The sequence below is a fragment of the Lactuca virosa genome, chromosome 9 (assembly GCF_052849685.1).
Source record: "Lactuca virosa cultivar CGN04683 chromosome 9, Lactuca_virosa_CGN04683_v6, whole genome shotgun sequence".
Lineage (NCBI taxonomy): Eukaryota > Viridiplantae > Streptophyta > Magnoliopsida > Asterales > Asteraceae > Lactuca > Lactuca virosa.
This window is the reverse complement of record NC_136434.1, coordinates 214,427,828-214,439,650: the sequence shown is the minus strand read 5'-3', so window position 1 is coordinate 214,439,650 and position 11,823 is coordinate 214,427,828. Positions and strand designations below refer to the sequence as shown.

At 35.6% G+C, this 11,823-nt stretch overlaps 1 protein-coding gene across 1 annotated transcript; it reads left to right on the top strand.

The window, feature by feature from the left end:
- Positions 1-3,477: 3,477 nt before the first annotated feature.
- On the top strand, positions 3,478-8,356 carry LOC145141003 (disease resistance protein RPV1-like). Its single transcript, XM_079074368.1, has 5 exons — positions 3,478-3,645; positions 4,317-4,819; positions 4,981-6,082; positions 6,173-6,523; positions 6,634-8,356. Exons 2-5 carry the CDS (start codon positions 4,341-4,343, stop codon positions 7,696-7,698), a joined length of 2,997 nt encoding a protein of 998 aa, XP_078930494.1. The 5' UTR covers positions 3,478-3,645; positions 4,317-4,340; the 3' UTR covers positions 7,699-8,356.
- The last annotated feature ends 3,467 nt before the right edge of the window (positions 8,357-11,823 follow it).

Genomic DNA, 11,823 nt, shown 5'->3' with positions numbered 1-11,823 from the left:
AGGATTTAAATCCCGCGTGCTCATAATGATCTCTACTCGATGAGTTTGAGCTCCCCAACTCGCCGAGTCCCAATACAAAACCCTAAAAACTTATAAAATTAAATAATATCTGGAACATGTGTTACAGTGGTTTTCCCATATCTGAAGTTTAGGCACCGTGGTTTAAAAACATCATATATAGTCCCTGTGCTTTCAAAACTTTTGACGATTGATCCTTATTGCTAACTCCGTTAAGTTTTGTCGGTTAACTGAAGTACATTTTCATCATTTCACTACCACATGAACTGTTTATGATGTTTTCTCTTATTTAAAAAAATAAAATAATATGCAAAGGGGGTCCCACCCCCTCTCTTTCTCCAGTATCAACATCATCTTCATCAAAATGTTTTCACATACATATTCCATTCCATAATCATTAAAATTGTTCAAACCTTCAAGAGTTTTCCAGTATAATATTTAAAACATTTACCTAAACAAACACAAAAATCGATCATATCTAGCCTCAACAACATCAATCATCTAATTTCTCTTTCAATAATTTCGACACATAGGTTATACCATATCTTGTCACTACCATATGGATCATTGTTCTTAGATGAAGAGCTTGGTGAGCATATGTAATTTTTAGAGTATGATGAAGCAGTAAGTGGCGGAGTTGGAGATAATGAAGTTGATGGAGGCGTCAAGGATTGAAGAGGAAATCGGAGGTTGGAGAGGTTAAGCCAGCTGATCACAAGGGAGAAAAGTCGAAGGTTGGAGAGGAAAATCAGAGTTGTAGATGATGAAGACGAGGGAGGCGATGAAGATTCAGCCCCAATTTTGATTACCTGTGGTGGCATCCATCCCCAACACAAACAGAACCACCACCACAACCAAGAAACGCCTTAACACCTCCCTCTGCAATGACATCACCCATCAACACGAATAGAACCCAGTTTCCGATGACCAAGAAAATCACGACTCAGACTCTTCCTCCCCCATCATACACTCCGTCTGAAAACCAAATTCAGACACGCAGCTGAACACGGCCTACTGAAAACCAAACCCAAGGGAAACTTCGGCGATCGATGTTTGTAAAGGGTTGTTGGGGGGATAAACCTCGAGTGAGCATATAGGATACACAGGTGAATTCATTCTGAAAACCCTAAAGTCTCTCATCTTTGATTTCAAAATCAAAACCACAAACCCTTTCTTACCCGATAATTCCTTTATAAAAATCCTAGGGCTCTTTTGAACTGTCGTGACCCAGATTGAAAGCGAATCAACACTATGTTCTTGGTATAAACAATGGGGTATTCCAAGTTTCCAACTGCTTCATCCCTTTCTGATATAGGTGTTCATATGTCCTCATTGGTGTGTGGTTCTTGTATCTCGGGATTGGATTGTGCTGACCACATACTAAACAATTTCCCCTTTGCTATATCAGTTAGAGAGAAGATATTTTTCATGGTGTAATATGGACAAATAGCTTGAAATCGATTTAGTTCCACAACGTTTATAGGTTGTTTTGGGTGTCCTTTTACATCAACTCTCACCGAAGATATGTCAAAGAGGGAGAAATATTCTCCTTTCATCTCGTTGTTTCTTCTAACGTATCCTTCGTATAAAAGTCCACCATCGCAGAATTTTGTCATCAACATCGAACCTTGGGAGTTCGGATATAGTGAAAGGAGATGATTTGGGCTTCCATAAATTAAAAAATGAATTGGATGTTTTTCACCAAGAAGATACGAAATAAAATGAAGACCTGTTAGTCTTCACAGGAGTGTGGTGTTCCCGAGAGAGAGAGAGAGAGAGAGAGAGAGAGAGAGAGAGAGAGAGAGAGAGAGAGAGAGAGAGACCCTTTGCATATTATTTCATTTTTTTTAAATAAGAGAAAGCATCATACTGGTCCATGTGGTAATGAAATGACGAAAATGCCCTTCAATTAACGGATAAAACTTAACGGAGTTAGCAATAATGACCAATCGTCAAAAGTTTTGAAAGCGCAGGGACCATCTGTGATGTTCTTAAACCACTTTAGATTTGAAAAAACCAGACCATTTATGATGTTTGTTCATTATGAAATTTTGTCGTTATTATTATTAGACAAAATTGCAAAAATGGTCCCTGTGGTACGCATTTTTTTGGGATTTTAGTCCAAACCACGACTTTTTTGGCTTTGTGGTCCTTTTGAGCTAATTTACTTGCAGTTTTGATCCCTGTCCAAACTAAAAATACTGTTATACCCTTAATGAATTTAGTTTTAATTTTTCTTTCACTTTTTAAAATTATTATTATTATTAAATATAAATTTGGGCCCACATATATATATATATATATATATATATATATATATATATATATATATATATATATATATATATATATCTCAAACACAGTGAAAAAAGAATTGCAACATTTGGCATTTGGGTTAATCTTTCTTGTGCTTAATTCCTTCAACACACATTGGTTTACACGTTTCTACATTAACAATCCGACATCAGAGAGCTCGGGGGAGGAATTTTTCGATCAACTAAGTTGTTTCAAAGGATGGATTAAGGGCTAAAGTCATGTACTAGGTGAAGATTCAAGCAGTTGTTTACAAGGTATTCTCGAGTCGATTTTGTACTTTCATTTGACAGTGAATGAGGCAGTTGTTTTCGGGTCACCGCCTATAGTGGCGTTAGAGACTCATCTTGTAAGTTTTGTTTTAGTTTAGATCTGGGTAGGGACTCCATCGCCCCTTCATCTCCTTTGGCCATGGATCTTCCCTCACCCCTTGTGCTCCGTCGCCCCTTTAATTTGTTATGATTTCTATATCCGGTTCATCTCCAAATATGGCAGTTGTGCTCTAGTTTTCTGCAAGTGGGTACAAACCTAAAGCATCTAACAAAGCATTGACAAAGTCTACATTATGGCTTAGAGCAGGTGGGTTTTTTTGTAGTTTATATTAAAGGAACCATTTTCATGTTAGATTTCAGAATTAAGTTTTCTTGATTGTTCTGGATATTATTTCAAGTTTCAGGTGTTCGTTTCCGGTAGTGGTGGTGGTTGTGGTGAAGATTAGTATGATTAATTCACATACAAGATACCAGATCCAGCCCGATCCTAATAATTACCAAGAGACCCAGTAAAGATGATGTTGAAAAACATCATCTTTTTCATTTAAGTTAGATAGAAAAACCATAAAACAATATATCAGAATGGCATTTCAGTCATTTCAATTTTATGAGGGACCAAATTTATGTACAAACATGATCAAAAGGACCACGAAGCCAAAAAGTCGGGGTTTGGACTAAAACCCTCAAAAAATGCATACCATAGAGACATTTTTGCAATTTTGTCTTATTATTATTATTATTATTATTTTTTATTATTTTGTAAACAAAAGGAGTGTAAGAATAGCCAGCACCCTTTGTTTAGCTTAAAACAAACGGGTATGTAAAGAAAAGTACTATATTTTTCAATTTCAAAGTCAAATAAGAATTACGACAGTCATCGATTTCTCTGAGTCTCTCAATCAGTCAATCTCTCACTTTCTTTGCTCTACATTTCTCCACTTCACTTCATTGATTGCTCTGTATTTCTATCCTCTGCGACACCAGCCCTAAATCGTCAGTCTCTCAAATTCTTCACCAAATCATCTCCATCCCTCATTCTCTTGTAAGTAAATAAAATTCTAACCTACTTTTATATAGTTAGTGACTCTCAATGTACCGCTTTCTTTAACTCTGTCAATCTCTCTCACAGTGACTAGTTTGTTATCGATGATTTAATTTACTTTTTTATTTCTAATCTACTACTATTATGTCCTATGTTGAAAGTATGTGTTAATCTTTACTCTTTAGAGTGTTAACTTTTCTAGGGTTAATGAACTTTATATGGTTGCTAATTTAATAATAAAATTATACTCTGTTGTTTTTGCAATAAATTGATCTTTTTAATTACCTGACACTGAGGGCTGCGTCAAAGGGCTTGTTTTTATATGAAATGCAAGATTGATCAAATATTACCCTTCTGTGTGTTTAGGTAAGGTATTAAGCTATGCTGTATACTTCTAAAGCATAATTTCTGAAAAAATGTCAAAAAAACATTAACTTTGAATAATAAATGAACTCACACAAAATACAAAAAATATGTGACAAAAGCATCATAATTGCCTTTTTTTTTTCTTTAAATAAGGAATTTCATACTTTATAGTTTATAGTCTTTTCTTTTATCAAAAGCTCTGCACCAAATACAAAGTTTTATGTGTTCACATTTTCATACAACCATTGTCTTCTTATATTCAATTTATCTCATATACTTTCTTTTACAAATATTTGATTCTACAGGATCCTTCAGTCATACCAATATCAATGGCGTCTTCTTCAACTTCATCCATTCACAAGAGCTTTACATATGATGTCTTTTTGAGTTTTGGAGGCAAAGACACCCGTACAAACTTTGTTGATCATCTTTATCATGCTCTTCAGGACAGAAACATTCGCACTTACAAGGACGATGAGGAAATCAATAAAGGGAAAAGAATCAGTGATGAACTCATCAAATCCATTGAAGCCTCAAAGTTCTTCATCATTGTTTTCTCCAAGAACTACGCCTCTTCATCTTGGTGCTTAGATGAGCTTGTGAAAGTAATGGATTGTCACAAGACAACCAAGCATACTGCTTACCCTGTCTTCTATGATGTGGAACCCTCTGAAGTCCGAAAACAGAGCGGGGAAGTTGGAGAAGCCTTTGCCAGACACGAAAAGGAAGAGGCCTCTGGGAAATGGAGAAAGGCTCTCAAAGAAGCAGCTGATCTGGCAGGGTGGGAGTTGAAAAACACTGCTGGAGGGTATTTTTATTTTTATTTATTTTTTTCTAATCTACTTTTACGTAAAAGGCTGGGAAATCCGAGTAGAAGAAATAAATGTTTGTATATTATAGATCTGGATGTAATTGTTCATGTGGGATTTTGAGTAGCTAACTGAACTTGAATTTGATTCTTATATATAGGCATGAAGCTAAATGCATCCGACAAATTGTTGAAAAGGTTTCACTAGAGTTACGTTCTATTAATGTTCACATTGATAAAAACTTAGTAGGGATGGAGACCCGGGTCAACAATATTCTATCATCTTTGGAAACTGCTTCTGATGATGTACGCATGATCGGGATCAAGGGGATAGGAGGTGGTGGGAAGACGACTTTGGCCAGAGCTGTTTTTAATAATATATCTTATCAGTTCGAAGGGAAAAGCTTCATTGAAAATGTCAGAGAAGTTTCGAGTGCTTCTTCATCCGGTTTGAAGCTGTTGCAAAATCAAATCCTTTCAAATACATTGAATAATCATGGCATCAATGTAGGTAGTGTTTCAGAGGGGAAAAACATGATGTCTTGGATGATGGGTGGTAGAAAGACTCTTCTTGTTCTAGATGATGTGGATCATGTAGACCAGCTTGAGGCTTTAGCTGGTGACCCTAGTTGGTTTAAGTCGGGAAGTAGAATTATCATTACAACAAGAGATGAACAAGTTCTAATAGCACATGGAGTGAAATGGATTCATAATGTCAATTTGTTATCAGAGGAGGAAGCAATTTGGCTCTTTAGTAGGCATGCATTTGGGAGAGAGATTCCAATTCAAGGGTACGAAGAACTATCAAGACAAGTTCTATGCTATGCTGCTGGTCTTCCCTTAACAATCAAAGTTTTGGGTTCGTTTCTCTGTGGTAAAAGTAAGCTTGAATGGAAAGAAGCCCTAGCCAGACTAGAAACAATTCCTTTAAAGGAAACTCAGAAGGTGTTGGAATTAAGCTATACCGGTCTAGACGATGATTACAAGGAAATATTTCTAGATGTTGCAACCATTCTGAAAGGTTGGACGAAACACTCAACAATCAAAGCACTTGAAAGCTGTGGATTTCATCCTAGAATTGGTTTAAGGGTTCTTGAGCAAAAATCTCTGATAACTGTTGATAATTATGAGTGTGTTGGCATGCATGACCATTTAGAAGAAATGGGCAGGAATATTGTTCGTCGTTCACATCCAGATATGCCTAACAAACATAGCCGATTGTGGAATAGAAAGGAAATTGAAGATATATTGGCTAATGACATGGTAAGGATCAGGTTTATTTGTAAGTTGGAGAAACTAACACATTTTCATTTGTTACAAACAAATTTCATAGTGATTGCTTTTTGTTTACAGGGTACTGAAGCAACAAGATGTATACGATTCTACCGTGGGAGACTCAATCAGGAAATCTTTATGAAAGGTCTTAGAAAGATGAAAGAACTTCAGTTTCTTGATGCGGAGGCTCTCGAATCGAATCAAGGAATTAATAAACTAATCCCAAACTTTCTAGATGCTTTGGAATTTCTGTGTTGTAATTGTAAACTTAATAAATTCAGCCCATACTTTCCAGACGCTTTACGATATCTGCGTTGGAACGGGTATCCTTTTAGGTCTTTATCCGAGACATTTCAAGCAAATAATCTTGTCGCACTTCAGTTGGATTTCAGCAATATTGTACAACTTTGGGAAGGGGGAGAAAGAAAGGTAGAATTTTGGTTGATTAGTTGTTTTGCATGATTTATTATAATGCTATAACATCCACTGCTTTGTTATTATACCAATATTAATTCATATAGTTATTTTGTGTATGTTAGGTTCTTAACAAGCTCAGATTCCTTCAACTCAGTGGGCCAGAGTTGAGGACCTTTGACCTTGGGTTAACTCCAAATCTTGAGAAATTGACACTTGGAGGACATGGTGATTTGGTAGAACTTTGCATGCCGGATGAATGTTCAAAGCTCAAATCCCTCAAACTTTATGGTTCAAAGTTGACGACACTTAACCTCGGGCTAACTCCAAATCTTGAGGAGTTAGATCTTAACATTGATTTAGTAGAACTTTACATGCCCTTAGAATGTTCAAAGCTCAGATCCCTTGAAATTCGTAGTTCAAAGTTGAGGACTCTTGACCTTGGGCTGATTCCAAATCTTGAGAAGTTAGATCTAAACGGTGATTTGGTAGAACTTTGCATGTCCGTTGAATGTCCAAAGCTCAGATCCCTCAAATTCACAGGTTCAAAGTTGACAACGCTTGACCTTGGGTTGACTCCAAATCTTGAGAAATTGAGGCTTAGAGGACATGGTGATTTGGTAGAACTTTATATGCCCGTTGAATGTCTAAACCTCAGATCTGTCAAACTTTATGGTTCGAAGTTGAGGACACTTGACCTTGGGATGACTCCAATTCTTGAGAAGTTAGATCTTAACAGTGATTTAGTAGAACTTTATATGCCTGTTGAATGTTCAAATCTCAGATCCCTCCAACTCGAGGGTTCAAATATTAGGATGCTAGACCTTGGACTGACTCCAAATCTTGAGAAGTTAGATCTTAACAAATGCTATAATTTGGGAGAAATTCATGTGCCCAATGGATGTCTAAAGCTCAAAGACCTCAAACTTTCTGGTTCAAAGTTGAGGACCCTTGACCTGGGACATGCTTCGAATCTTGAGAAGTTGTCTCTTCTTAGCTGTGATAATTTGGTAGAACTTCACACGTCCCAAAGGTGTCTAAATTTCAAGTACATATATCTCCATAGTATAAATTTGCGGACCCTTGACATTGGGATGACTCTGAATCTCAGCAGTTTAGAACTTACAAGGTGTAATTATTTGGAGGAATTTCACATGCCCTGTAGTTCTCTAAATCTCACTTACCTATGAGTAATTGAGTCAAATTTAAGGACCCTTGACATTGGGCTGACTCCGAATCTCAACTGGTTAGAACTTATAAACTGTAATTATTTGGAAGAATTTCACATTACAGATGAATGTCAAAACCTCAAATCTCTAGTCATTTATCATTCGAAGTTGAGGACCCTTGACCTTGGTCTGACTCCAAATCTCAGGAAGTTAGTATTTAAAGAATGTTACAATTTGGTGGAAATTCACGCCCCCATTGGATACCTAGAAAATGTTTTCTACATAGACTTGAGTGGCTGCTTCGGGTTTATATCTTTTGTGTTTCACAAAAAGGATAATAGTAGTGCTAAATTGAGTGACTCACTTGAGGTTCGTCCTTTAACCGAGTTACATTTCACCTTAGAAAGATGCCCATTTCACCCCGACAAAGATCTGCCAAAGTTTGAGTCTACATGTATTCATAAAAAAGATCTACCCTCATTGACTAGATCTCTTGAGAAGCTTTTTTTTGAAGGTTTGTGTGCTTGCACAAAACTTGAGAGGATTTTAAGAAGCCTCCCTAAAGCATTTGTATGTTGAAACATTTGGTTTTGATGTACAGTGTCAAAATTCAACAATCAGATCTCAACGAATGTTAATCCACAACTTGTATTTTATTTATTTATTTATTTTTCTCGTACTATCTTCTGCAATTAGGAGTTTTCTTCACCTGGAAGCAATTCGCCAACTACCTTTTGGTTTACATCTTTCATGCAATAGTCTTCTTCTCGGTATATATCTAGGGTTTCTTTAACTATCATACTTTTTTTCTTCATTTGTATACGGGGTAGCTTGCTGCAGAATAAAAAAGCTATGTTATTAGCAAGCCAACTAATGTTTAATCTGATGGTTTATGGTGGTTATATTCTCCAAATGTGAACAATCAGGGTTAACAACACCTTCTTAAGTCAAACCAACAACACTGATGATAAACAAAATAGATCAAGTTTGCACTTTTAATTGTAGGATGAAGCACAAGCACATTCAGTTAGGTCAATGTGATGAAGTGGGAAATTGTTGGAGTCTTCTCCTCCATCTATTTCATAATAATGTTAAAGAATCATTAATATTAAACCATAAAACTTAGTCAACAAACTCATTAATGTTCAGACCTAAAACTAAAACAACACAAATTGCAAATCGAAGGCAGCTTAATACTAAAAACAATGAAAAAAAAAAAAAAAACTCATTGTTAGTTAATACTCGGATAGTTTATGCACAATAGTTGAAAGGAAAAATCATGGGTTAGATTTTGATTTAAGCAAATTTGGAACTATACACACAATATCTTTTTTTTATAGGACACCACATCCTTAACCAAGTTGTTGAGGATGTCAGCCAGTGGGAGAGATGTAGGTGGTGCTTGTGACGGTGGTCTTGTTGGTTATGTTTGTGGTTTTGGTGGCAGATGTGGTCATGACAATCAATTAGTTAGCCTATTATCAAATTGTACCTTATATAAAAAAAAATGTCAATGATAATCATACCTTCTCTACATCATGTTATCCAAGAAATAGATAATGAATATCTTTCTAACAGTAGTCTATGCAATGGTCTTAGGAATTACATCTATGTTTTGCCTAATGAAACTCTGGTATTAATTGTGTTTGGATTGAATAGTTATATTTGATGGTGTTTAAACTATTCATCCATGAGGTAGCATAACTAGTCAGCATGAGCTGGCTAAGCTCTATGTTAAGAACTTAGACAATATATAATGACAAAGAAAACTTGGTCTAACTTGATAGTATGAACTTCCAATAAGTGGACATCCTACAATCTCGGAACTCTTATCTACATCAAGTGCAACTCAATACAACATTTTGGAGACATATGTGGAATTATGAATAATTTAGCGGTAGAGTATATTTGTCGTTCCAAAAAACAAAAAATAAAGATAATAAATTCAAAGACAAGTTAAACACTGAAGTTTCCCTAGTTTTTTGGGATGTTATGTTATGTTTATCTCTCTTGTTTGGAATTCATGTAATGTGTAAAAATTTAGGTAAAAATTTTCATTTATAAATGGGCTTTTGACATAAAAGTCCTTAAGTTTGGCAAGTTTTGTCACTTTAGTCCACATGACGATTTTTTGTTCATTAATGTCCAAAATTTGCCAAGTTTTTTTTTTTCATTTTTGTCATTTTTACAAATCTTTTATGTTTTTACCCTAAGTATGTTTTTTTCAAATTTGCAAAAAAACCATGAAGTTTACAAATCTTTTATGTTTTTATTCTAAGTATGTTTTTTCAAATTTGATATGAAAGTCCTTAAGTTTGTCAAATTTTGTCGGTTTTGTCCCTAAAAACCTGCTATTATAGGTAGCAATGGCAAAAATGAAAAAAAAACTTGGCAAACTTTGGGCATTAATGAACAAAAATCGTTACATGGACTAAAGCGACCCAACTTGCCAAACTTAAGGACTTTTATGTCAAAAGCCCTTTTTAAATCAAGTGAAATCATTGTTTTCAAAAAAAAAAAAAATCCCAAATTAGTCAATCGTTTAGAAATCATTGTTCTCAAACATAGAAATCATATATTATAGTGTCCCAAATCAAAATCATCAAAACCAATAGGATGTGCACGATCACGCCTTCGCTTTTCCACGGTCATCTGAAGTACATGAAACATAAAACTGAAACTGTAAGCCATAACTTAGTGAATTCCCCCAAAGTACCACCACACAACATATAACAACATGCATATTGGGTCCACAACTAACAGACTAGACTACCCCTGAGTCCACAACATGAGTCTGGATTGCCTTCAGGTCTACAGCTCATGTCTGGCTTACTCCCAAGCCCACATCATAAGCCTGGCTTACCACTTGAGCCTACAACTTATGTTTGGCTTGCTCCCAGGTTTATAGGCTTCCACACAAAGCAGTAACGCCTCAACCCAACCATACTATGTCGACATATACATAACAGATAACATATAATAGTAACAGATAATCATATAACCAGTCATCAGACTAACATATAGATCTACAGATAATTATCGCATAACAACATCCACCGAGTCAACTTAGCTGAGTATGCCAAGCGTACTCAGCTTGTACGCTTAGCGTACTCAAGCCTTGACCAAAAATGCGTTGTTGACCTGGTATGCCTAGTGTACGTACTTGTCACATTTTCCTTCGATTAAGAGCTTAATACTTAAGCTCTTTTGTCAAAATTCCAGATCTAGTCCTCAAATGATGTCCTTAACCATAAAGTTTCCAACTTTATGGTCCTGCATGGCTATTAAATGATCATATCAAAAACCCTAACTTCTTAATTCATTAAGACATCCTATTTCTTGCATGGAAGGAAACTAATGACCAGGATCACATTTTTATGCTTCTAAACACTCCAAAATGTCTGAAAGGATAGCTCATATGCATTAGAGTAACCCATACTCATCATACCAAGTTTATGGGACCAAAATGAACACAAAAACATGACTTAACAAGATCTAAGAAGAACTTCATCAAGATCAAAGCTTTTTACCTCCAAATGGTGTCAAATGATGATGTGATTCTAGATCCAAAGTATTCCACTCTTCTAATATGGTCTCCTCTTCCTTCAAGATCACCAAAACACACAAAAATGGCTCAAAGATGCTCTCAAATGGATTAGGGTTTGCAAAGGGGTCGAAATAGGGTTGGAGGTTGATGAAAGAAGGAAGTTTTGGGAGTTAATGATGTTTAAATAGGGTCTAAACCCTAAAAATTAGGGTTTGCACCCTGGCCACGTACACCTAGCGTACCAGCGTACGCCCAATGTACTCACGTAGGTTTCAAAATTACAAAATTATCACCGAAGACGAATTTGCAAACAATCCTCATACTAAAGGGTTAAAAGGTAAATACCTGGAAATCGAGATGTTACATAATGATTAAATAAGAGAATTATTTACGGCTATATACAATGTCTTTATTTATTATGTTTGTTTTTCAGAAATTGTTATTAAGAAATAAATTTAGTTTATTATATTTTGTTAATGTTCTACTGATTTGGTGTGTGGATCAACAACGTATATGAGAACACTATTTTAGACTAGTCCTCAAAGATGTAGTTGATTATTTGTTATTACTATCTGATATCTCTACTTTAATTTCAACAT

Excerpts from the sequence above, each read along its gene's own strand:
- LOC145141003 (XM_079074368.1), top strand. The coding sequence starts at position 4,341 with ATGGCGTCTTCTTCAACTTCATCCATTCACAAGAGCTTTACATATGAT. Across the intron at positions 4,820-4,980 it reads TTGAAAAACACTGCTGGAGG|GCATGAAGCTAAATGCATCC; the intron begins GTATTTTTATTT and ends TCTTATATATAG. Across the intron at positions 6,083-6,172 it reads ATATATTGGCTAATGACATG|GGTACTGAAGCAACAAGATG; the intron begins GTAAGGATCAGG and ends TTTTGTTTACAG.